This window comes from Sander vitreus, chromosome 4 (genome assembly GCF_031162955.1).
Source record: "Sander vitreus isolate 19-12246 chromosome 4, sanVit1, whole genome shotgun sequence".
Lineage (NCBI taxonomy): Eukaryota > Metazoa > Chordata > Actinopteri > Perciformes > Percidae > Sander > Sander vitreus.
Window position 1 is genome coordinate 33,490,557 of NC_135858.1, and position 27,493 is coordinate 33,518,049.

At 43.6% G+C, this 27,493-nt stretch overlaps 1 protein-coding gene across 1 annotated transcript; it reads left to right on the forward strand.

Moving 5' to 3' along the window:
- LOC144517326 (constitutive coactivator of PPAR-gamma-like protein 1 homolog) lies at window positions 1–26,329 on the forward strand. Its single transcript, XM_078249401.1, has 17 exons — window positions 1–1,094; window positions 2,442–2,688; window positions 2,789–2,871; window positions 4,078–4,206; window positions 7,620–7,710; window positions 8,511–8,596; window positions 8,672–8,838; window positions 10,172–10,268; window positions 10,349–10,516; window positions 10,666–10,837; window positions 11,404–11,653; window positions 11,764–11,878; window positions 15,138–15,347; window positions 16,960–17,152; window positions 20,943–21,081; window positions 21,173–21,269; window positions 24,789–26,329. The coding sequence occupies exons 1-17, from the start codon at window positions 621–623 to the stop codon at window positions 25,092–25,094; spliced, it is 3,024 nt and encodes a 1,007-aa protein (XP_078105527.1). The 5' UTR covers window positions 1–620; the 3' UTR covers window positions 25,095–26,329.
- Window positions 26,330–27,493: the final 1,164 nt, after the last annotated feature.

A 27,493-nucleotide genomic window follows, 5' to 3' on the forward strand; every position in this document is an offset into this window, starting at 1 on the left:
AACGCCAGTGACTGCCGGAAATTAAAAGAAGAACGTACGAATACTAGTTGTTGGCCGCCGGCTGTAGTCTTTGCGGTGTGTACATTCGTGGTTTAAGTGCAACTTTTTGGCCAAGAAACAGGAGACGTGAGGCTTTCGCCACTAACGTTAGTTCTTTGCCGCCTGCTTCGTGTGTCCGCACCGTTGGAGCGAAGGCTTTCCCCTTTTTTAGCGTGAAAATATCTGCGGAAGTAAGCAGCAGCGAACTGTCTTGCTCGTGTTCCTTGTTGTGCCGTGCCTCTGTACGTGCGTCATGTAGTCATGTATCCCCCCCCTTCTGTCTCTCTCTCTCTCTCCGGAGTCTGGACCTTATAACAGTCTATGGTCTGGACAGACCTCAGACATGGCCCCGTGAATCAACACATGGCGGCTAGCAGCAGCCATGAACCAAAAAAGCGGTAACCACCGAAAACTGACGATGCTTTAAAATAGCAGCCTTGCTTCGTTTCTTTCGAAATTAATATTCCAGCTCCTGCCATATTCGGAGCTCCCAGCCTGCTGTCAAACCCTGTCAGGGGGGGAGAGGTGCACTGCAACCCACTTCGGTTTAATTTCGCTGTCAAGTGTCCGTCTTGCTCAACATGGGTGTTCTGGGTTTCCAAGAATACATTGAAAAGCATTGCTCCAGCGCTGTGGTGCCGGTGGAGCTTCAGAAGCTTGCCCGGGGAAGTATGGTTGGAGGTGGCCGGCAGAGATCACCTCAGAGTCCACTGAGACTGCTGGTGGACGCCGAGAACTGCCTCCACCGGCTCTACGGAGGCTTCTACACCGACTGGGTCAGCGGGGGCCAGTGGAACCACATGCTGGGCTACCTGGCCGCCCTCTCCAAGGCCTGCTTCAACGGCAACATAAAGCTCACGGTGTGCTTCAATGGCGCCCTGGAGAAAGGCCGTCTTCACGAGTGGGTCAAGCGGCAGGTGAACGAGAGGCAGACCGCCCAGCAGATCATCAGCCACGTCCAGAACAAGGGCACTCCACCGCCCAAAGTCTGGTTCCTTCCTCCCGTGTGCATGGCCCACTGCATCCGACTGGCGCTCCTCAGGTTCCGCGTCGGGGTGAGTGAAAACTCGGCCTGGCAATGCCTGTTGAGCTGAGCCACTCTGGACCACCACCGGCATAAGTTAGCAGGCTCTCTGGTTAGCCTGCTAGCTGCCCACCATGTCATCACTGCCAACTTCACCCATGATAAAAGCTGCTTCCACCCGCGGCCAAGTGAATCACTGTGCCTGTAGGAGTGTGAGCGGTGGAGTCCGTGGCCTGCTTTTTAGTACCTAACTCGTTCTGTTTCTGTGACATTACCTCAGAACTATACTGTGATGGTTTGATCAGTAATCAAACAGACTCACTGAACTGCTCAGTACAGAGATTCTGAAGGGGAAGTCCCTCTGGAACATACAAACAATATTTCTAACGCTGAAACGATAACCCAATTGACAGCATATTGCTATTATTATTTATCATTTTAGTCCTTTTATTTTTAAAAACATAAAAGCCCCAAGTTCAGTGCTCCTAGCCTGTCAATTATAAAAAATATAATATGCTGGTTTTCTAAGATAGTAAATGGATTATCTTTGGGCTGGTTAGACAAAACAAGTCATTTGAAAACACCCCCTTTAGCTCTGATTGCCAACCTTCACTATTGACTGACATTTTATAGACCTTAATGATATTTGCAGAATACAATCAGCTGATTAATTGATATTGCAAATAATGAGTTACAGTCCCTAAATGTTACCTATGCAGGAACAGTACAGATATTCATATAGTTACCTTCAGTAAAAAAAAAAGCATGCTTCATATTCTGCATGTAGCATGATTTGCTCACAGTTTCATGGAAAATTCAGGGATGCTCCGATCCGCCGTACGGCACATATACTGACCTTATTAAGTAGACTGGATAATGGGCAGCTAGGCCTAATCCACAAACAGGGGTCCATCCTCAGTAAATACAGATGTATTTTATCAATACCATTTAAATGTTGTGTTTCTGCAGTCAGAAACATTCATTGTGTCAGGGCATAACATAAAAATGATCCCAATGAGTTCCATGAAGTGTGCTATACACGTTTATCTGATGTTGTGGTAACAGGATTTAACCTTAACGTTTACAAAATATTATTGTAACGATGCAGTGACATGTTATGTGGTAAATCCTATATATGGTGTTAGTATTTAATGCTGTTTTCAGGTTCTTTGGTCACACGCTCTGGATAAAAGTTTACATGCATAGACTATCATTAAAGCCTATTATTTGTCTGGAGTATCAGCTGTGTCGGGCTTATTCACTAAGAGCAGCTAAAACCTGGTTTGTCGTCCTGTTTCTGTCCTGAACACTACGTCTATGTAGATGTTTATTTTGAGCCTTAACCATTTAAAGCCTAATTGTGCTGGCTCCTCCTAAGGTTGTCCAGAGCATTGAGGACCACCACCTGGAAGTGATAGCCTTATGCAGGGAGAACGGATTCCACGGCCTGGTGGCCTATGACTCTGACTACGCTCTGTGCAACATCCCATACTACTTCAGCGCCCACGCCCTCAAACTGAGCCGCAACGGCAAAAGCCTCACCACCAGCCAGTACCTGATGTACGAAGTGGCTCGGCAGCTCCATCTCAACCCAAATCGTTTTGTCATTTTTGCGTCACTTTTAGGTAAGTGTGACACTTCTGTGCAGAATCTAAATGGAGGGGATAGTTAAAATGAGGCTGATGTGCAGTTGTGTGGTTTTTTTTTAATTTATTTTTTTTATAGGAAATCACATATTGCCTGATGAAGACTTGGCTGCCTTTCACTGGAGCTTACTTGGTCCAGAGCACCCGTTAGCATCTTTAAAGGTAAAGCTTTAAATTATGTTTATGTCTTTGTAATCCAGTCTAATAGAAGTGTGCTGTGAGTTTTGTGTGTGTGAATGACAGTCGCATTCGCAGTGGAACAGTGGTTCCGCACATACAGTGTGCCTCCTGAATGAATGAATAAATACATTTCTCAGAAAACCACCATTGTCATTCACTTTGTCAAACGAGAAGAGTTTAACCTAACCCCTTTTTAAACGAAGTGAAGTGAAGTGCAGTATCGAGTGTGAGATCTTGAGATGTACGGCAGAGATCTTCAACAGGGGTTCCGGGGACCTCAGAGATACTGCAGATACATCCAAAAAGATGCTAGAATGAATAGCTGTGGATGCGGGGAGGGGCCCATAGAAAATGCCTTTCTACAGGGCCCAGAATTTTGTGGTACGCAACAGCGGAAGGCCAATCAATTGTCCCGTTTCAGACAGACCCGTTTTCAATGGGCACTGCACTAGTGCGGTTTAAAGCAGCGTTGTGAACATCAACTGCTTTTTTGGTGATAATTGCTGGCTGAGAATTATCTGACAAAACTACTGGTTGGGCAACAAATCGATTTGGAACTGTTAAGGGAAAATGTGCTACCTTCTATGTGGATGTCGGATCACTGTTGATGATAAATGTAGTCGTTTGAAGCAATTACTTCCTCAGTGCGTGCTGTATTGACTGAGAAAACTGAGTTCCCTTGCTTGTGGTGCTTTGCCTTCATGAAGCCAAAATCTCCCAGATACAGGCACTCCCGTCTTGTAATTTTGGAGCCAAAGTCTGCGCAATCAGGCGGTGGAGCCGCGGTATCAAAGTCTCATCATAAATACCTATACTTACTTATGATCAACTCTGTGTGTGTGTGTGTGTGTGTCTCTCTGTATATATGTGTGTGTGTGTCTCTCTGTGTGTGTGTGTGTGTGTGTGTGTGTGTATGTTTTTGTGTGCGTCTGTCTGTGTGTGTGTGTGTGAGATGCTTTTAAAGTGTGATCCATGATTTATGTTATATATATTTTACTAATTTGAGTTTGTTTTCTTTGATTTCACTTATGTAAAGTGTCCGAGTACCTTGAAAAGTGCTCTATCAATATAATGTATTGTTATTATCATGTGCCAAACTCCAGGCAAATTGCAGCATTTTGAAAAGGATGTTGCTGGACACACTGCCATGTGGAGTTTTATTGTAAACCTGAGTGGTTGTGTTGTCAGGTGCGTGCCCACCAGCTTGTGCTCCCACCCTGTGATGTTGTAATCAAGGCTGTGGCTGACTACGTCTGCAACATCCCAGACATCACCGACCTGGAGGCTGTTGCTAAGGACATCTTCAAGCACTCGCAGGTATGAAAAACTCGAGCAGTGCTAGTGCTGACCCATAAATTGTATTTCCGTCGTCATGCAGCTTCTGCTCTGCTCTGAGCGCACACACACACACCAGAGCAAAGTCAGCAGATAAGAGGCTGCGGTGGAGACAACTACTCTCATTACAAAACCAAACAAAGTGTATTCTTCACATCCACACAGTACAATGTAGTGCAATTTAATTACTGCATTTAACCCATCCTAAGTATCGGTAGTAGTGGACAGCTATACATAACAGCATCCGGGAGCAACTTGGTTCAGTGTCTTGCTCAGGGACACTTGTGGCCGGAGGAGCCAGGGATCGAACCGCCAATCTTGTGGTTGAGGGCCGACCGAGCCACAAGCCACCCGTAGCCTTAGTGCAATAAAACCTTTAAAAGTAAAGAGCCAATATCACTTGACTTCAATCAATACACAAAAATCAATACTGTATCAATACACCTGTTGAGCAATATTTGAATCTGCTCTGTGGCAGTCTCTCATCAGCTGCTGTTATGTTTTACATGAGCACAGCGCTCTAGCTCGGCTAATAGCAAATTGTTACAAGTTGGCAAAACGAAAGCTGTCTGTATAAAGTCCAACCATTTGACTGATCGTAGTTTGCCACGAATCTTAAAATCGGACCTCAGCAGAGGGAGGACGAGGCACAGGATGGATGACTGATGCTGACTGATGTCTGTGATAAATAAATCTCTTAAATCGTCATTCCTTCTATCCTGGCATGTACAGTACTGGCTCATTTTAACTCTGCATTGCTTGAAAAAAAAAACAACCCAAAGTTATTGTACTGTACCCCAGCCCTCTCCATTGCGTTCCCCCCAACTCTGGTGCGCACCAAACACTTAAAAACGGGGGTCTCGGTTCGCTTCCAAGTGAACTAGAGTTCGGTTCACTCCAGGTGAGAACGCGATTCGACCCAAATACTGAGGAATAGCGGGCTTGGACCCAATAGTGCAGAGACGAAAAGCAGTGGAATGTTTGAGGATTTAATAAAAGAAACGGGAAGCAGCAGGCAGGCAAAAATAATTGAAGTAAGGCAGGCAAAAGGACTTCCAAAAAAACGCTGAGAGAACTAAAGACTAGGGCATCAAAATCACAAGGAACACAGAGAGGAAGGGGGTTACAAAGACACATTGGGCCTCATTCACCAGACGTTCTTCAGAATAAATTTGTTCTTAAACCCCACTTACGCAGTTTTCACGAAGATTCTGGCATTCACCAATGTTTTCTTATTTGGGATTTGTTCTTAGGTAAAAACTGAATCTATGTGCATTTAAAGCGTAACTCTTGCCAAAATGCAACCTAGGGTCTTTTTGTGACTGTACCCGAGTCAAACTTTCGTTTTAAAAGCATATTTAGGACGGAAGCGCCACTTTTAAGATGTACCGTATCTTCGTTTTTCGGTCAAATGGCCTTTTGTATACGGGTGCTAGGGGCACTTCTATGATCGCATCAAAATCACTATTTTTAAAACACTAAGAAGGCTCGACACAACATGAAACTTTTCTCCAAGTATCACCAGGGGCTCTACACATGAACTCCAGCATTGACAACATTGTTTGTGTTCACAGAGTTTACTAAAAAAGGTTTTGAACAACTCATTGTAGCTGTTGTTTTTCCGGTCTCCGTCCATCGAGCCAGTCAAAAATAGTCGAGGGAGTTTCAGTAAACTCTGTGTACACAAACAATGCTCTCAATTCTCAACGCTCTAGTTCATGTGTAGAGCCCCTGGCGATACTTCGAGCAAAGTTTCATGTTGTGTCGAGCCTTCTGATTGTCTTAAAAATAGCGATTTTGAAGCTAGCATAGAAGTGCCCCTAGCACTCCCATTCAAAAGGCCATTTGACCGAACAACGAGAATACGGTAAATCTTAAAAGTGGCGCTTCTGTCCTAAATATGCTTTTAAACGAAAGTTTGATTCGGGTACATTCACAAAAAGTAAGTAGTTATACCGTTTTCGTCCGTTCTAATTTAAAAATGTAATTTCTCTCCTTTATCATTTTGTAACTAATTTTTTTCATTATTTTACACATACTTTGTTTGTTTGTTTGTTTTAATAAATACACACTACACTTACACTTCTGCTCATTCGTAAAGCACTTTGAATTGCCATTTTGTATGAATTGTGCTAGGCCTATATACTTTATCAGTTCTGCACCCTTCTCCGGATACAGCGTTCACTGCATGAGCAATTGCATCGGTTTTATTTGCTGCTTTTGCTAAATATAATGTCTCGTTTTTCGTTAACTTCTTGCAGCAGTACCTCCACTTCAGAATTACTAAAGTTTTTCTTTCTTTTGGAGTCGAGGCCTCCACCGTCTTTGCCACGTCTTTTGGGCATTTCTCTAAGTGTGCACACGACACGGCCCTGCCATCTCATGCCCGTTTATGGGAATTAACGGGGCGTTTACCTATGCTAAATAGGCACAACGGGCACGAGCTTTCAAGTTACGAAGACATTGGGATTCATCATTCTAAGAACACACCTGCGAACAATTCTGCTGTTTAAGAACACGTCATGAATCAGACGTAGACTTTTCTTAGGGATTTTCTTAAGAACATATTTAAGAGAAAACTTAGGAAGATATTGGTGAATGAGGCCCATTGATCTGACAACAGACAAAGACAGCACAGAGACTAAATACACAAGGTAACAAGGGTAAAACAAGGGACAGGTGACATGAGGGCTGAAGAACAGGTGGAACACATCAGGGCGGGGCAGACAATGACAGAGGCAGGAAAACACAAGGCAGGAAGTAAAACAAGACAAGACACAGGAAAAACGGACACTACAAAGTAAAACGGGAAACTGAAGCATGAAAACATACAACATACACATGGATGAAACCGGGTAGAACGCAACGGAGAAAACAGGAGACCGTAAACAACAAGGAAACAGGGAATAAATAAACACAATAAAACAGGAAAAACTACAACTGAAAACCAAAACCATGACACATACAGGAAGTGAACCAAAAACAACGCATTTACTAGCCTGCAGTTTTCAACCTCGCAGACCTACGCAACCAGTAGGAATCAGACCGGATTAGAATGTAAATTTCGGTTCCTCATTTTGGTTCCACGTAATGCGTGGAAAAAATATTCCCCGTTGACAGTCGAAATAAAAGCTTCGATGACAAAACAAAAGCTTCGGGGGGAGGGGGAAGGTTAAACTGCCAAGTATTTATTTAGCAATTAAGATTCAATTAACTGGTTTTAGTAGAACTGTTAAAGTTCGTGGGCTCTCCGTTGGTAGCAACTCACCGCCCCCGCTGCTGTACTCTCTCACACACAGACACACGCACATACGCGCGCAGTTCGAGAATTCTGGTGTTGAGTTCAAGTATATTGTTGTGACTGCTCTGTGTGTATTTATCCTATTGTCTTTTAGACGTGCACTGATGACAAAGTCATCCGCTTCAAGAAGGCAGTGGAGTACTACTCAGTGGCCAGCCAGCCCAATCACTTCCCTTCACAGTCAGGTGGGTCTGTTGCTTTGCTTATAGACATATTTGGTCTTCATTGACCTGGCTAGTTTCTTTTCTTTAGAAAGTGTGCCTTTAGACTGCTGGCCATGTCCATACAAAAAGTAATAATATACATAATATATGTCCCGTGTGAAGCGGAATCTCTGTGATTCGGGGGTCGTATTGGCTGCGTTGGCGATCAGCCATCTTCTAACCGTATATAAACTGGGAACTATAGTCTCTATACTATACTCTCTGTCCGGTGCCTCTCAGGTGCAAGCATATCACTCCGCCCAAGTAGCAGAAGTAGCAGTGCTTCACCTTTCTGAGACTATAGTTCCCAGTTTATATACGGTTAGAATATGTCTGTGTCTCATGTGACGTTGTTATTTGGACACGCTGTGACTATACAAATCGCAACATGTAAATAGGAACATGTTGGCGTTATTTTGTCACTTATTCGGAGCAGTAGGCTAGTTGGAACCAGTTACCTTCAGGATCCGTGCTAGGCTAAGCTACCGGTGGAGCCGTCGCAAAGAGCTACAACATGCACGGAAATGAGAAGGGTATGTATGGACTTATCCAACTCTGGGGGTTACGGTGAATAAGCTAAAGTCCCAATAAGTCGGCGTGTTCCTTTAATGGATGACTGGTCTGTACAGTAGTTTGTCCAATACCTTACGTTACGCACAGAGACTGCTTACGTAGTAGGAGCTGAAAAATAAATTTAAAGATTTGTGCCGTAATGTGTAATCCTATTGTCCTGTTTGATAACTCAAGTCTCTATGCTGAAATGATGTGCGTTTGTTTTACAGTCGGACCAAAACCAATGGGAGTGTCTGCTGCAGTGCCGGTTCCAAAAACGCTCACCGTTCCACAGGTGCTGCCTGTAAAACAGGAGGTAAGACTGGGGAAGCTTCCAGTGAAATAGTGCAGGTGCTCGAGCTTCATGAGAATGACTCGTGACTGTGTTCAGGTCCAGCTCTCGTACCCGGAGAAGAACAGCTTCAGCAACATTCCTCATGAAGCGAATCACACACCGCTGTATGAGAGGTCCTCTTCCATCAACCCCGATCACACACCGGCTGCTCTCTGCAACGCCTCCTCCTTGGAGGACGAAGAGAGCTCTGGCACAACTGCCAAGTGAGTTCAACACAACACTAAACTCTCTGTCACTGTTTCCATTCATGGTGAAGCTGTTAGAGCTCACCAGTCTGTGTCTAGTGCAATCCTACCTAAGGCACCTTTTTAATGTGTCTATGTGCATCTTTCAGTTTGTGTTGATTCTAGCGGATTGGATTAAAGCGATAGTGTTTTTACCACCTGTCTGGAAGGTCATGTAGTTGCGATGAATGTTTTTCTCAGACAGAAAATCATTCATTTACAATAAGAGAATAAGTTACAGATGCATCGTTGCATTTGGTAATTTAGCCTTCTTTGGATGTCTCGTGAGCAGGTATCACTGTCACTGTGTCACGAGCCAAAGCACAAGAGATTGTTGTAGCAACCAACGTCATAATAACTTAGATTAATATAGTACATTTCATGAAACCCACGGACGCTTTACACAACTACAGGGGGACAAAAAGAAAACGGTATGCCAACATGGACTGAAAAGAAGAGGGAAAAAAAAAACTAAATGGAAGGGGGACGTAATTTAATGTGGGCTACTGACGTACAACCACATCGCGCAATCTAAAGTTATTTTTATGAATGAAATGGAAATATTACATATCAATATTACATATCATACAACTACAGCAGCTAACTTCTAAAATAAATTTAAATACAATTAGGCTTATATAAATAAAACTCCTGCTTCCTTTTACCTGGCTGGATACAATAACACAGGCTTTTCCGGTGTTGCAAAGAAATCATACCTCCGCCTTTCGGGCTTTTACACTCAGTGGCACCGCGACGAATGCAAGGGGGAGATTACTCGCGACTGCCGGCAGATTTGAAAGCCTGTTGAAGATGGAGGGTCACGCCTGTTCTTGAGGACATAACGTAACGGAGTCACCTCGTCGTCTTTGGAGAGTCTCTCTTTACCTTATTTCCCTCTTCCTTTTAGCTTTCCCTCGCACCTCCGTCGCATCAACTGATCTCTGACGCTGCTCACGGAGAAACGTATGTAGCCTACGCTGTAAGCATTGCTTTACACTAATTATCTCGTTGGTTCTTGGCGTACGGCCAACGTAGGAGTTAAAAGACGCTCGGAATGGGAGGGGCTAAGAAAGTAATATTCGGTTGGTTGTCACATACAATTGCACCGCTAGATGGGAGAAATTCTTACACAATGTAGCTTTTAATGTCACAATAATAATTGGATGCGTTTTGTGACGCTGTCCATCTTCGTCATTTTTAGATTGTTGTATCGATTTCTCTGTATGAGCACATCACGTTGTGTTGTATTAATGGCACGCTGCCAGCCAGAGGTGACCACTGGTTTCACCTGTATGCATTTCTGTTTGTGTAGTCATGTTAGTGACCATCAGGGAGGATCATGGGAGAAAAACGGACATACACCACATTCTGAAAACGCACCAGAGGAAGACCTAGGGGACCAAACAAAAGTGAGTCAAACATCAGGAACACTGGTCCGAAATGTCAGCAGGTAGGTAAAGTTTGGGCGCTGTGTCCCATCTGTCCTCAGGCTGAGCTGTGTGCGAGCATCCCCTGCCTGCTCTCCATGCCCACCAGGAACCACATGGACATCACCATCCCACCGCTTCCGGCCGTGGCCCCCGAGGTCCTGCGGGTGGCCGAGCACAGACACAAGAAGGGCCTAATGTACCCGTACATCTACCATGCGCTCACCAAGGTACGGTGGGGGACATGTTTGACACTCACGGCCTTCTCATTATCTGTGTTCATGTCCAGTCATAGTGATGCTCGGCATTCACAGACACCTTATTTGTGAGTGGAGTTGTGGCACCGTGCAGCATTTAGGGAACAGTGTGTCTTTTGCAGGGCGAGATAAAGCTGTCCGTCACCATTGAAGATGAAGCTAACAAAGAGCTGCCTGCAGCAGTGCAGCTGTTTCGGCCAATCCGTCAATACGTTTACGGCGTGCTCTTCAGCCTGTCGGAGGCCAGGAAGAAGGCTGAGAGACTCGCCGTGAGGAAGAACTGCCTCCCTGAACGTGAGTCCTGTGGTTGGAAAGCTCTTTTTGTAGCGCTGTATCGCATCCTGTACGGAGGTCTCTGGGCCCGACTGATTCATGTTGGTCCTGCTTTAGTTCTATCAACTTTTCTTAACTTAGGAAATCAGTTTAAAAAGTCCACCTACAAAAAAAAGACCACAGCCTACAACCTCCCTTAGCTTTGCCACTGTAATTCTGTAAAGTGTCCTTGGGTTTCATGAAAGGCGCTATATAAATACAAGTTTTTTTTATTATTATTATTATTATTATTATTATATGAAACTAGATGGGCTCCAAAGTTAGGATTTCCCTCACCAAAATTTAGCCTATCATTGGCATTTTCAGGATGAATGGCTTTAGGTCTATACTGTACAGTGTTGGCAAATGAAAATATATTCAAGTTCTGATTTAAATAAAATGTATAAAAATACAAACTTAAAGGTATATTATAAATGCCGATACCGATAGTTTGGAAAATGCCTAATATCGGCCGATCATATCGGCCTGGCTCTAGATCCCGGGACGCTTGACCCAAGCCCTGATCTCTTTAAAATGTTGTCCCCCAGATACACATGTCATGGTCAAAGAGTGGGCCGCCTACAAAGGCAAGACTCCCCACACTCCAGAGCTGGTGGAGGCTTTGCCCTTCAGGGAGTGGACCTGTCCCAACCTGAAGAAGCTGTGGCTGGGGAAGGCCGTGGAGGACAAGAACCGCAGGATGAGAGCCTTCCTGGCCTGCATGCGCTCGGACACTCCGGCCATGCTGAACCCTGGCAGCGTCCCCACGCCCCTCCTGGTGCTCTGCTGTGTGCTGCGGTGAGTACCGCGCCCTGTTTAGACCACAAGTCCACTGGGAAGTCTGAGGATATTTTCTGAAGACAGTTTTGGTATGTGTAACACTTTTGACCTTCTGTGTTTTGCTTCAGGTTTATGTTACATTGGCCAGGAGTAAGAATTTTGCGTCGTAATGAACTTGACGCTTTCCTAGCCCAAGCACTTTCTCCTAAACTTTATGAGCCTGACCAGCTGCAGGAACTGAAGGTGATTGTGTAGTGTTTGTTATACGAGGAGTGTCTGAGAACCACACACAGGTCATACGCGTCCAGGCCACAATCTGCCATCCTGTCAGTCGCTCACTTGGTCTGTATGTAGTTAATGGCTCTAAGGGCCCTATTTCAAGCGTATGGCACAGCTGCGTTTAGGGCGTGTCCAAATCTACTTTTGCTAGTTTAACGGTGGAAAAAAGGGTCCGTGCGCCGGGCGCATGGTTCAAAAGGGTTGTACTTAGTGTCTTCATTAATTCATAGGTGTGTTTTGGGCGTAACATACAATAAACCAATCAGTGTGTCATCTCCTATTCCCTTTAAAAGCCAGGCGCGTTTGTTGCATTGCTATTACGATGTCGGATTTGCACCGTAATATTTTTATTTGTAATCTTTTTCGTGTGTGTGTGCTGCTGGGCGTCCCTGTGTGTGTAACAAGCATAGTGTGCGCGTGCTGTGCACGAGCCTAGGCGCATTTTACTAATGTGCTGTAAAAATAACAATGAAATGCTGCGCTGTTGACATTAGACCAGGTTTTTGTCGGTCAATGGCGCGATCACTTCCCGCTGCCTCGAGATAGCAATACGCCCAGAATGCACCTGAACACGCCTCCCTCAGACCTGCCAACCTGTACGCATTTTGCGTAGTAGATGTGCATTTTGACATCAAAATACGGTGATACGATTTGTCACTTTAAACTACACGAAAATCAAGGCCCCTGCTTTGAGTTCAGTTGACGTGCAGTAGCCGTCTCAGTTTTGGATTTTGTTACAAAGGTCTTGTATTTTTATTTTTTTTTGCCTCTCCTAGGATTAAGTTCATACCATAACAAAATTAACTGTTACTAATGTAGGCTAATAAAAAACTGACCGGAGACCGTCGCTGGACGCACTGGAGGACCGAGCCACAAAGTAAACACCCCTCTCTGACCGGTATCGGGGGGGTTAGCGTTTAAACTGAGCGGAGGATGTACGGAATGTGTCGGTGTGTGTCGGAGCCTGGCTGGCCGCTCGGCGCCTTCAGACAAAGCTCAAACTAACAGGCTAACGGCTCATTATCTGCAAAGACTGGATCTGTGAGCGCATTAATCTGCTCGGTGTGCGTCTTATAACAAACAGAGCAAGCAGCCGCCGGACTCTAACATCTGTTGATCCGTGCAGGACTTCACTGTGAGCGGACTGTTTAGAGACCATGTGACCGGCATGTAATATGTTAAAGGTTATCTGCTACTGTAGCAGAGCTGCAAAACGCTGAAACATTGCTGCAGGTATTCATGCACGACTGTTGTTGGTGATTTACAGAGATGGGAGACTTACTCAGATCATGTATTGCAGTAAAAGTAGAAAAAAAACTGTTATTTACTAATTACTCGTCAGTTACAAGTCCTGCATTCAACATCTTCCTTAATAGTACAAAAGTATTATCAAAATATACTTAAGTACCACAAGTAAAAGTGCCTATTATGCAGTATAATATGTTATTTTATTGGATTATATTATGATCCAATAAATTGTATTAAATATGACTGATAATTTAAATAAAATGTTTTATTCAAGTAGCCTACTTATACATAATTATTTTCTAGGGTTTAAAATGTATACAGATATTTTCCCCTCATACTTCTGTCGGAATGGGTACGAAGTTGGCATTGAATTTCATTTGAAAAGGTATTAAAAAGGTCTTAAAAAGCCTTGAATTTAAGCTGGAGGATCCTGGTGGGTACCCTGTATATTGTTACCCTTTTTCATTGTAGCCTAGGCTGTACAAACCATCACGAAAAAGAATTCTAGGAATCGTATACTAGGCCAATTTTGGAACAATATTATAGTAATCTTATAGAAATATGCTACTATAGGCCTAGTATTTTGGGACATACTATACAAGTATTACAGTATTTTGGAGACTATTATAAGACTGTAGGCTACTGTCGGAACATTAAGGAGGGTAAGGTTATTATAGAGATCATAAGTAACCTGGGCTATGACTAATGACTACGTCCTAGGACCAGGTGAAGTGATTGGTAAGCACGTGAACTAAACAACACACCATACTGATGCCCAACAAGCCAAAATGACATCAAAGACTGACCGCGGTAATGGCACATTCTTTCCGCGTGCGTGCCGCCGTGTTCATGAAACGTCAACAATAAATCAGTAAGTTGCTACTCAAAGTTTTTCAAGGTTGGCAGGTCTGCTCCCTGAAAGACCGGCGCGCACAGATGGGCGCACAGATGGGCGGAGGTGCATTTGCTATTTAAACGACGTGGGCGCTGGACGGGAAATTGACAACTGCGTCGGTCTTAGACTAGCAAAGGCACTTGCGTCGGGCTTTGCGCTGCAAGATAGGGCCCTAAATGTCACTTTGATTGACTCCTGTCAGTTTGTTGTTCTGTAGACACTCCTCATATTCTGCAGACTCAACAACGTGCTTGTACAAAGAGCGTGTTGTTTCTAAAGCCGTAGCTTTGCACTAAAATATGGATTTTTTTTTTTTTTTCAAGCTTTGAGTGACTCTGAGGGGTTCTCCTGTCGTGTGTGGATGGTTTTTATCAACCCCATCCCAGACCGAGCTCTGTTCTCATTTGGCCTTTTGTTAATGTAAACCATCCACACAAGCTGTACGCTTGAGTCCTTGTGGTCTGTCTGTGTGTATCTCTGTCTGCTCTTCGCTTGTGCCACAACATCCAAGTTGTGTCTGCTGGCTCTTTGTTTCGGCTGGATTAGGTGCTGTATTTTGGCAGCTGGGAGTGAATGGGCTGCTTTCGCTTGCTTTGTGCTTTGCTTTGCACTTCCTTAATCTGAATGCTCAGTGGGGCTGTGGAGGAACATACTAGGGCTGCACGATATGAGGAAAATACGCGATAAGGTTGTTGAATATTGCGAAAACGTCTGATAAATGAACAATATTCAGCATTCTGCTAAAATACAAGAAACTGCTTGTTGAATTTAAATCAAAATGAAAGGGAATCATTTCCAACATTCTTTTTATTGAACAATGGCAAATGGCATGAAAGGCACCACTAAAAAAGAATGACAGTTACATTTTAAAGTGCAGTTTTCTGCTGATATTTTCTTTCAACTAGCACGACAAATCTCGGAGTCTCTTTCCCGATGTGTTTATTGCGCCGGTTGATATCGCCATGACGATTTAAAAAAAAAAACAAAAAAAAAAAACGATATATTGTGCAGCCCTAGAACATACTGTCCGTTTTATATATATCCGGACATTTACTAATTCTGGATGTTTCTCTTCCACAGATGGACAACCTGGACCCTCGCGGAGTCCAGCTGGCTGCTCTGTTCATGAGCGGCGTGGACATGGCTCTGTTTGCCAACGACACGTGTGGGCAGCCGATCCCATGGGAGCACTGCTGTCCCTGGATGTACTTTGACGGAAAGCTGCTTCAGAGTAAACTCATCCGGGCCAACAGGGAGAAGGCCCAGCTCATTGACCTCTGTGATGGTCAGGTAGCATCATCCACACCACCCACACGTCCGCAAAACACATCGCTGCTAAAGACCTTAGTGTGATCTTGAAGCTGTAGTGCGTCACTTTTTGATATTAATGAACGGCCGTTGCATTCAAGCCATTGCCAAATGAGTTGCTACAAAGCTAATTAAGACTATCAGCTCCACACAACTCTCTCTGTATTTCTCAACATGGCTATGTTCAGAAGATTGTCGTCCGGTGACTTTCCCGCGCAGAAACTTGAGCGAAGATAATAACCTCTCTGAAGAGTCCATCATGTTTTTTTTAATCCTACGTGTCCTCCTTGGCTACTAGCCACTCTGTGGAGGGGGTGGGGTTGGTTCGTGATCACGGAAGGCTTGTGTCATGTGGACGCGCCGACAGTTTTGTTGTCATTACTTAGAATTCCTCATGGGGGGAACTATGCACTATTAGCTTCAACAATGTTTTACGCGTATGTCTACAGGCAAACGGTTTATAGCTCTAAGGTGGCGCAGAGAGCCGGCGGTCAGACCCACTGTCTCGCTCCATCACCAACTGTGTTAACGACAGTGTGCTGTAGCAGTGCACTAGTTTGTTTCTATGGGGAACATTTTGAAGAGCTCTGATGCTTAAATTATATACAGGTTATGGAGTTATTAGCATTATTTGTTTGTTTTTTTGGGGGGCTTTTCCCTTTATTTGAAAGTAGATAGACATGAAAGGGGGAGAGAGATGGGGGTTTCCACTGAGGGTATAGACAGGCAGTTAGATGACTCAAGTCAGTGGTCTCAAAGCAATGAGTCGTACTAATGGGGATGGGGTGCACACTTTCAGGTATTCATGTTGTCACTCAGTTGTTCACATGAAACGTGACAGAAGTAGTTGTTACAGCAGTAGGTGACAGTGGGATTTTGCTAAATGGCCTGTGCATTGTCTGATTTATGCCTATGTGTTAAAACTTGCAAATGCAACCAATAACGTGACTTGTATCTAATTTGAAATGTGTTCCCATAAACCCCCCTCTCCCGGCCCTCTTTACAAACACTCCCAAGAAAGTGAACGCACACTGATCATAGTCACTTTATGCTGCCCAGACTCGAATGCAATTGCATTTGTTCTTCCGGTTAGCATTATGCTATCGCTAGTTGGCGTTCTAAACAATAACTGTAATTTGGCAACATTTAGCATACACTGTGGGCGAGCGGATGGTATTACAGTACACAGTGTCTCCCTCAGAATTGGATCATATTTTTTGGGTTGTAGCTGACCTGGAGGGGGAATACGTACATTCAGTTGGCGCCTGTAGCAACTCCAATTCATCCAGCTCAAACCCCGGTACCGGGTTTCTGGTACATGGGGTCTGATCCCTATATTGATCACGATATTGGGAATCTAAACGGTTACTTTATCGCCAAGAAAAATGTTAAAACGTATAAACAGCTTTTTTACGTTAAGGATGATGGGGCTGGCGACGCTAAGCGAAGTAATCTTAATTCCGCTCTACAACAGAAGTAAGATAAGATACTACAGTATCAATCGTACTACAGTATCAATCGTACTACAACGTTGACAGTAGAAATGATGCGCGTGTTGATGTGTGTGTGTTTACACTGGTCTCTCTCTGTTCAGCCCGAGCTGGTGGCCAAGGTGGAGACGATGCGTCGGAGCATCCTGGAAGGTCTCAACTTCACTCGGCCACCCCATCATCCTCCGTTTCCCCCCGCTCCACCTCCTCACGGGATGCCTTTCTACCCCCTGACTGGCTCCTTCTACCCCCCACCCCCTATGATGCCTCCTCCGGGGCGAGGCAGAGGGATGCCTGGTGAGCACAGCCACCAACGGTTACAACATTTCTTACATTTTCCATTCGGCTAGTTTCTAACATCCCTCCCTAAAACATTGTGAAAGATTTTGTATTTGTGTTCCCTGTGCTGTGTCCTAGACCAGGTACTAGGGGTGGGAATCACCAGAGGCCTAGTCTCGCTTTGCCAGACCTTCCTCCACAGCGCTGCGGAGGAGGGTCTGGCGAGTCCACACAGCATTCCGAGATGGGAGAAAAACGTGCTCTGGTTTATTGGCATTTCTTCAAACCAATCACAATCGTCTTGGGAGGCGCTAAGCGCTGCACGGAGCCCCGATGCCTCTGCAAAATAGCCTCGGGAAGGAACTTGTTTTGGTCGAACATGTTTAAGTTCAAAAGTAGTTTTAGTCGTGTGATAGTCTAGCTAGCTGTCTGGATTTACCCTGCAGAGATCTGAGGAGCAGTTAACCTTAGTCCTCACAAAGGGTAACGACTGTTTTTTTTTCAACCTGGACCCTATTTTCCTATGTTTTGTGACTGATGGGAACAACATCTTTGACATTGGTCCAGTATTAAGCGAGATCGCTGCAGTCGGTAGCGGAGAAACAATTTACGATGTTAGTTAATAGGACAATTGTCCAGCTTGTATTTACCTTCACAAAAGTGCTCGTTTTGCCGCTGACAGACTCAGATTATTATCATATAAGTGTCTGACAACATTATGGAAAGGATTTCTAATGAGGTTGACCTTTTTGTTGAAGAGTAAGATCCTTTTTTTTAAAAACATAAAAACATCGTTAAAATTACGTTCGCTAAACCCACCAGACTCCATGTAAATAAACCGTAATTTTACCATCGTATAATACACTTCATTCAAAGTCGACAGAAACTAAATGACTATGAAACGCTGTTTTGGGTTGTCTTTCCACTTTTCCAACCAAAACAACTCTAGTGTTGGTTGAAATAAACACAGTTTACAGATTTACATGTGAAAATATGTTGGCTCTATACACGCTAAAAGTATGTTTTTTTTTTTTTTTTTTAAATGGAGTCTGGTGGGTTTAGCGCTAGCGACTTCTGAGCTGTTTCTGGTTGAACAGACAGGTCTCAAAGAGGTTTTAAAGGTCTATCTCTGTAGAGATCCTTTCCATAATGTTGTCGTATGTTGTTGTCAGACACTAACATACAGTTGTGTTCAGAATAATAGCAGTGTGTTTAAACAAAGTGAATAATGCTCAAAATCCTTAGAATAGCTTTTAATTCCATAATATCAATGCATTGGGAACACGGCACATTCAATTCCAAATCAAAACATGACCAAAATTGATCAAGTTTGTGTTATACCTTTACAGAAAGTGAAGAAAAAGGAATATTAGGCTGTTCAAAAAAATAGCAGTATTTGCATTTTTCTTTACAAACTCAAACATTTACTGTATGAACTGAAAAATGTCTCAAGGGTTTGCTTTACTTTGAATCACTGCACTAATATTTAGTTGCATAACCATTATTTCTGAGAACTGCTTAACATCTGTGTTGCATGGAGTCGCGGAACTTCTGGCACCTGTGAACAGGTATTCTAGCCGAGGACGATTGAACTACATTCCACAATTCCTCTGCATTACTGGGTTTTACCTCAGAAATAGCATTTTTGATGTCACCCCACAAATTGTCTATGGGATTGAGGTCTGGGGATTGGGCTGGCCACTCCATAACATCAATCTTGTTCATCTGGAACCAAGACTTTGCTCACTTACTGGTGTGTTTTGGGTCATTGTCTTGCAACATGACCTCTTCAAGTATTTTGATGTATTGAAACTGATCCATGATCCCTGGTATGCGATAAATAGGCCCAACACCACAGTATGAGAAACCTCCCCATAATATGATTTTTGCACCACCATGCTTTACTGTCTTAACAGTGTACTGTGGCTTGAATTCAGTGCACGGGGGTCGTCGGACAAACTGTCTGCGGCCCCTAGACCCAAAAAGAACAATTTTGCGCTCATCACCACAGAATGTTGCCCCATTTCTCCTTTGGCCAGTCAATGTGTCCTTTGGCAAATTTCAACCTATTCAGTACATGTCTTTTTTTCAGCAATGGGACTTTGTGGGAGCTTCTAGCTGATAGCTTTGCTTCACATAGCCTTCTTCTGATCGTAACAGTACTCACAGGTAACTTTAAGTCTTCTTTGATTTTCCTGGAGCTGATCATTAGTTGAGCCTTTGCCATTTTGGCTATTCTTCGATCCATTCGAATGGTAGTTGACCGTTTTTTCCCACATCGTTCAGGCTTTGGATGCCATTTCAAGGCATTTGAAATAATTTTGGCTGAGCAGCCTATCATTTTCGGCACTTCTTTATATGTTTTCCCCTCTCCAATCAACTTTTTAATCAAAGTCCGCTGTTCCTCAGAGCAATGTCTGGAACGACCCATTTTGCTGAGTATTTCAGTGTGAAATGCACTATAACCAGCATGCACAACATTTGCTTCCTTCCTTCCTTAAACATGGGCCATGATTGACCCGTTTCTTCACAGAATCAATCACCTCACTAATTGAACACAACTCTGCTATTATTTTGAACATGCCCCTTTCAATTACACAGAATGCACAGCATGCATGTCATGACTGTTGGCTCTGTTGGTTTTCTATGACTCTACAACACTTACTAGTAAATTATTTGCCATGTAGAAATATCACTTCTACCAAAAAATCTGATTTATGAGGTTAGTGATGTTGGACTGCTATTATTTTGAACACAACTGTATATATCACAATAATGAGTCTGTCAGCGGCAAAACGAGTACTTTTAGGCAAGGCAGAAAAAAATTAAAAACCGATTCAAATACGAGAATAAAACAGTGTAGTATAAGAAATGAACAATTATTTAAAGAAAGGCAGCATAAAAAAGAGAGGTCTTCAGCCTTGATTTAAAAGCGCTGAGAGTTGCAGCGGACCTGCAGTTTTCTGGGCGTTTGTTCCAGATATGTGTAGCATAAAAACTGAATGCTGCTTCCCCCTGTTTAGGTCCGACTCTGGGTACAGGAAGCAGACCTGTCCCAGACGACCTGAGAGGGCTGGGTGGGTCATAGTGTAGCAGCAGATCAGAAATGTATTTTGGCCCTAGACCGTTTTTGAAATCAATTCTTTGAGGGACAGGAAGCCAGTGCAAATACTTCAGAACTGGGGTTCATTGTAGCTCGTTTCTCCGCTGCCGACCGCAGCGATCTCGCGTAATACTGGACCAATGTCAAAGATTGTTGTTCCCATCAGTCACTTAGACACAAAAACATAGGGAAATATGGTCCAGGTTGAAAAAAACGGTAGTTACCCTTTTAAATCCACTGGAGTTTGGAATGCCAACACAAAGGAAGTGTTAGGTAACGGAAATCTGGCCGAAATTAAGGACATACGGCTTTACAAATTTTCGGCGGAAACGGGGCAGTCCCGGAAGTGGAAGGTCGTGGATATAGACTACCAGAGGCCTAACGATTTGATGTCATCGTGATACTGTATGTCACGATAGGATATTATTGCAATTTTAAACATACCTTTTGTTAGTGACGATTCTCTCTGACCAATCAGTGGTCTGCAGGTTTTCACGTCACCTTTTGGTATCGCCTCAGCTCGCTTGGCACCTCGACAGAGGTGATACTAAAAAAAGTACCTGTTAGCAGGTACTTTTTATCATAATGGATAAACAAAAAAGTAGAGTAGAGGCGAGCAGGTACCATGTCATGGAAAAACGCCATTAGTATCATGGGGGAAACACTTGCACAGATTAACGCCATTGTTTTTCCTCCTCCTACAAGGACTGCAACGGATGTCGTCCCAGGGTGGGAAGCTGGAGATAGCTGGCACCGTGGTGGGTCAGTGGGCGGGAACTCGACGCAGCCGAGGGAGAGGAGGCTTCCCCGTTCAGGTGGTGTCTGTTGGTGGACCCAATAGAGGGTACGTACAGAAAGAAGATGAGGTACACTTTATCTACCTGTCCGATTTATTTATTTGTAAACCATGTGGACTTGGGTTTGCTCTTTTGCAGTCGTCCCAGAGGTGTGATTTCCACGCCCGTCATTAGGACGTTTGGTCGGGGGGGCAGGTACCACGCTCGAGCCTTCAAGAGTCAGGTAGCCTATCTGGTAAGTGAGTGATGAAGCACTCTTCACATGGAAGACATGGGCCTTGCACTTCTAATGATCTATACAGACAGGTACCGCTCATTACAGACTTCACTTAAGTGTAGAGATGGCTCCATGGTGAAGATGTTGTCTTGTTGCAGAATGTTTAGCAGGTTTTCTCAGAGACCCCAAAATTAACATTACCATGCTGGTGGTGTCATGTCTGAATAAGTCCATTTTAGAGCTGGGCGATATGGAGAAAATCAAATATCACGATATTTTTGACCAAATGCATCGGGGTCGATATTGTAGGGTTGACTATTGGTGCTTTCACGAATATTTACACAATGAGAGTTTTGATAAATAATCACCAATAATGTGGATACCATGGCAAATTATAAAGTCCGGTAAGTCCAGAAAATTCCATCACTTCACTGTGATGCAGCCTTTAAAACCAGGAAAAGACAACACGTGTGTCATATCACAATATTACGATATCCAAAATGTAAGACGATATAAGCCTCATATGTCGATATAATATGGATATATTGCCCAGCCCTAGTCCATTTTACACAAAAGTAACCCCCGTAACCTTTCCATAATGCTTTCAACGTTTAAATTCAGTGTTGTCACATTAATGGAAAGCTCGTTTTGTTCCACCGTCTTCACAGCTCTGGAAAGGGGTCGCTCAGAGGTGTGACGAGATCTCGTCCCCACGAGTTCGCGCGAGATTAAACGTGACGAGATTGTACAATTTCAAATTCAAAAAAAGCGCTTCGTTATGTTGTAACCTTGGTTCTCTCCACCATACATATGGAATAAGTAACAGTGTAGCTGTTAGTTAAACAGGAGAGAAGCCATTTGAGTTTGTGGCAAAACCATTCAGTGCTCGGTTTTCATTTTGTGACTCTCGATTGAATAAAGGACTATTTCTTCTACTTCTTTTTCTGTAAAATAGGGTTAAAGTCTCGTCTCGTGAGCTGCGTGTCTTGTCCCACCCATAGTATCGCTCCATCATTATGTTTTACACAATACACAATGACATGTATTTAATAAAGCAGGAAATCCAGTGAATGGGCTGATTCTTCTCATGTCAGATCACACCACATCAGCCCAGCACTACCTCCTGATACATTTCTATTCATGTCAACAGCATGTAACATGTAGTCATTCTATGCTCGTGCACTGTGGGGCATTATACAGCAGGCAGGAGCGATGGTCCAGCATTGGGAGGGCCCTTTGTGACCACAGGACACGTCTTTCCCCTTGATATCACTACTTAGTGCTGTTGAGTCGTAGCGCGGCTCCCTCTTGTGCACCTGGTGCCAAATATCACTCCAGCATTGAGTCCTGTCCCGTCTGTACAAAGCCACAACACACATGGATGTACAACCGCCTGTGGGAATATTATGGCATGAAAAGACGTGTGAAGTTCTTAAGTCACCATCTCGCTCATTAGTAATATCCACAGCAAATCCCATGGGGGTCTGGGTATTGGGTTTGGAGGATGTCAGGGAGGAGCTGAAATGAGGAAAATCTCAGCATTCACAGCCGTCTCTGGCAGACATATGGAGGCCCTGCTGGCCTGCGGGGGTGCACAGTGGGCTCATGACCTCAACAAAAACCATGTTAAAGGTCCCATGGCATGAAAATGTTACTTTATGAGGTTTTTTAACATTAATATGAGTTCCCCCAGCCTGCCTATGGTCCCCCAGTGGCTAGAAATGGCGATAGGAGTAAACTGAGCCCTAGGTATCCTGCTCTGCCTTTGAGAAAATGAAAGCTCAGATGGGCCAATCTGGAATCCTCCCTTTATTACGTCATAAGGGGAAAGGTTACCTCCCCTGGATTGTTACATAAAATGCAGGTGTGTGGCAGCATGGATGAAAGTGTGCATTGTTTTTTCTTATTTAACGTGCAAAATGCTTGAAAAAAAAAAAAAAAACTGTCTCTGAATCTGGAGGGGTGTGTGTGTGTGTGTGTGTGTGTGTGTGTGTGTGTGTGTGTGTGTGTGTGTGTGTGTGTGTGTGTGTGTGTGTGTGTGTGTGTGTGTGTGTGTGTGTGTGTGTGTGTGTGTGTGTGTGTGTGTGTGTGTGTGTGTGTGTGTGTGTTTTGGCCGACCTATAACACCTCCCAGAGGGCAAAAGTTGAGAGAGGTGATGGCCAGGGTGGGGGGAGTCTTGATGATGTTGGTGGCCATGTCCTCCAGAGAGGCACTGGGCAGCCTGTGATGGTCCCTGCAGTCTGCATCACTCTCTGGAGCTCTTTCTCATCCGCAGCAGAGCAGCTGGCATACCACACTGACATGTGGTCGGCACCAGCAGCTTGCTCTTGGTGTTGAGCCTCCCGAGTAGGGCTGCACTATTAATCTGAATTTATTGAAATCGCAATATGGACCAGTGCAATATCCATATTGCAGCATGTGTCAAACCATTCTGAAATAACTATTGTGGTGCTGTAGAGGCGTCACAGCTTAGAAATCGTATCCTACAGACTAAAGAAAAAAATCTTTGCTTGGTACAGATCCTCTCAGAAATCGCTATAATTAATAATTTGGCTCGTTGGAGATGAGTCAGGCCTGCGCAGAATCGATCACCGGCGATCGCCGCCCAATGCATGCTGGGTAGATTTGTGTCCGACTTGATCCCGACTTGCTCTGACGTCATGCACACGTTGGCAACGGTCACCTCACAAGATCAAGGGGGCCGCAGGTTTGCGACGCAGACCGCACAGTTGCTTTCCACCGACGGCATGTCATTTCCCCCCCCCCCCATGTCTTCAGTTGTCCTATATAAATAAAGGCCTAAAATGCCCCAAAAAATAATCTTTGAAATAAAAATAAAAATGATCATTCCCTCCAATATCATGCAACGTGACATGACGACGTCGCGTAAACACGTGTTATTGGTACGCATCTTGATCTATCCGCGTCTATGTCTACACTCTGGATGGCAGACGGCAGTCTGCGACGTCACAGCGTAAACACACGCCACGTGGTACTTTCTAAAGCCACGTGGCGTGTTGTCGCGAGGCTACATGTTATCGCAAGGCTACGGTTGGGTTTAGGAAAAGAAGAAACGGTTGGGTTTAGGAAAAGAACAATGGGGTTGGGTTTAGGAAAAGAAGAACAATTGGGTTTAGGAAAAGAACAATGGGGTTGGGTTTAGGAAAACAACAAACGTGGAAAGGAAACGCGATCACACGCGGGACGCGATCACCAACCTCCCTATGTTGATTTTCGCCCTTTTATACTACTTGCTACGGCGTCAATTCGCACGCAATTGCAAGGTAATGTAAGTCAATGGAGGCCAAACGGCGTTGGTAAACGCGCTGAAAAACGAGTGTGCGTCTTGATAACACGCCAGTAATGGCATACGAAGCTTCACGAGATCAGTCTGTATCATGAATCCTCTCAATCGCAATATCAGTCAAAAATAATCCCAATTAGATATTTCCTTCATATGGTGCAGCCCTACTCCTGAGTCTTCGATGTTTGTTTGGCATCAGTTGAAAATGTGTCTCATTTTTCCTCTGTACCAGAGTAAACCTGCCCATAAGTCCGGACATGATGCGGCGAAGGAGAGAAAGAAGCCCAACGCAGAGGAGAGGAAATCCTCCAGTGCACGGCGCGACGGCTCAACCACGGAGAACGGCGTGGAGGACGAGGAGCCTGAGCAGCTGAATGGCGACAAGGAGAAACGCAGGGCTCTCATCCAACCTGAAAGTGCCTTCAGCAGTGACTCCAAGACGTGCCGTTCCGATTCTCACTTAAATGCACTACACGTAGACAGCGGCTGCCATAGAGATGAAGATCTGGAGGCCGCTGTCTTAAACAAAGAAGAGTAAGCCTATTTTTTCTAGAGAGAGGGTCAAGGATGAAAGCTGGAACAGGGTTAAAATATCTGGAAACTTGAGTTTCAATGTACCTTTTTTTCCTGTGAGATAGAGAAAAGCGATGAAATGTGTGAATCCCTCTCAGTAAACGCCAGATGTAAGACCCATGTTAGTTTAAGGAGTTGTTCACTCCGTCACCACGATTTCTACATGTTTATGAGCATGGCACTTTTCACTTAATTAGAATATTAAAGCTCCAAGAAGATTTCATTTGGAAATATTTGAGTTCTTATAGGTTGATACGTCACCATAGGGACTGTTGTGAATTTTGTGTTGTGCGTTAACTGCTAAATGGGGGGGGGAAAAAACCCAAAACGTATGATGAGGAAAAACAAAATGTTTCGGATCGTATTGAAGCAACTCTGTCCGTCAGTTTAGAAGAGCTCCATGTCATTTCAATCGTTTAGCTGTAAGGGACATTTTAAGAAGACGGCTCTAAAGATCCGACTGATAACTCGCCTTGGTTTCTGGAGTCAGATGAGGAGCCGGAGTATTACCGTTTAAAACAAAAACCTTCTGCATGGTTCACAGTTTCAGAGGTGTGTAGTTATTATGCATGTTGTCCTTTTCTTCCATCGTTTACACGTCCTGTGCCCATTAATAACAAACGGCTGATATCAGCGACGGCCCCCTAAAAGGGGTTTTAACTGTTAGTAGCACATTTGTTCTGACCTTGATTCTTTGGCGACCTCTGTTGTTGCATTTAATTCAAAATGTATCTACCCACTTTGAAATAGTATATTCACACAATAGTGTTCTCTGTTGCCGTTTTCTTCGTTGGTCAAATAATCTGAAAGAAATCGCATAAAAAGCTTGGATGAAAATTCCCTCTTTGTAGCCGAAAGCAACACGTGCTCCACTTTTCCTTTCATTCATTCCTTTAGCTGTCCGCCAAGTCACGCATTTTAAGATTTCACACTCCTACTACTACACCACAATCCTCTTTTTTTAATATTTGACTTCGTTCTCCTTTTCAGCTTTTCACCTTTCAGTAATGATCAGAGTCCCCCTGCCAGAGCTACATATAGCTTACCTTTTTATGAGTTGATCAGTTTCTTCCTAACTCGTGGATCGTAAAAAGAATGAACTGCCGTTGGCTTTGATTGAATGTTGATGGTTTGTGGCATGGTGTATTTGAAGGCTACTTGGCTACAATGCTTAATAAAAACTATATTCTTTTAGTACAAGTTGTTGGTCGTTTATTTATCCCTCGTCATACTGTAACAGCGTGTAGGAATTCACGTTTTACCTCGTCCCTGCTCACTGACTTTCTACATAATTCAAATACTGCGTTCATTTTTAAAATCAGTTGAGTGAGCAAATGCCAACAGGCCACATACATACGGTTTTTGCTTTTTGGAAATAGACCAAGTAAGACAGAAGTAGTACAAGCATTTTGTGAGGAAAAAAAAAAAAACGGGTGAATCTCCCACAAATTGCAACCAAAATAAATATCTCCTTTACAGTGCTACTCATAAGTTTATGAACCCATGCTAAAGTTGACTAAAAAGAGGAATAAAAAAAAAAAAAAAACTTTTGGAAATTGATCTTAATGCCTTAATTAAAAAAATGAGGAAAAATCCAACCTTTAAGGACACCAGTTTTCTTTGTGAATGAATAATGTATCGTAAATAAATAAATGTTCTTCCTTAAATACAGGGGGCATAGACCTCTATGTTAAATTCCCATAGAGGCAGGCAGATGTTTATTTTTAAAGGCCAGTTATTTCATGGATCCAGGATACTATGCATCCTGATAAAGTTCCCTTGGCCTTTGGAATTAAAATAGCCCCCCCCACATCATCACATACCCTTCACCATACCTAGAGATTGGCATGGTTGTATTTCAGTTAGCATAATAGCTGGTTTGATTTGCATTGAGAGATGATCTTATGGAAAGTACCCCATGCCAATCTCTAAATTGGTGGAAAATTGGTGTCCTTAAAGGTTGGATTTTTCCTAATTTTTTAAATTAAGGCATTAAGATCAATTTCCAAAAGATGATTTTTTTTTTTAATGTGTGTCTTTTTAGTCAACTTTAGCATGGGTTCCTAAACTCATGAGCAGCTGTATAACTGTATAACAAAAAGTCCTAAGAAATCCAAGTGGCTGAAGATATTTATAATAATAATCTGAGACTGTCAGTTCAGTCCATGTTGAAAAATACTGGAACACCATTATTTATGCAAATTGGCACACATTTATTAGACAATGCCTCATTTGCATAATTAAACATACAAGTTCAGAAAACTTGTAATACAAAATAGTATTGTCTTAACGTACGTAATCAACTGGGGAAGTTTCATGGAGATGACTGTTAGTTAAAATATTGTCCCCATTCACCTGCAGCGT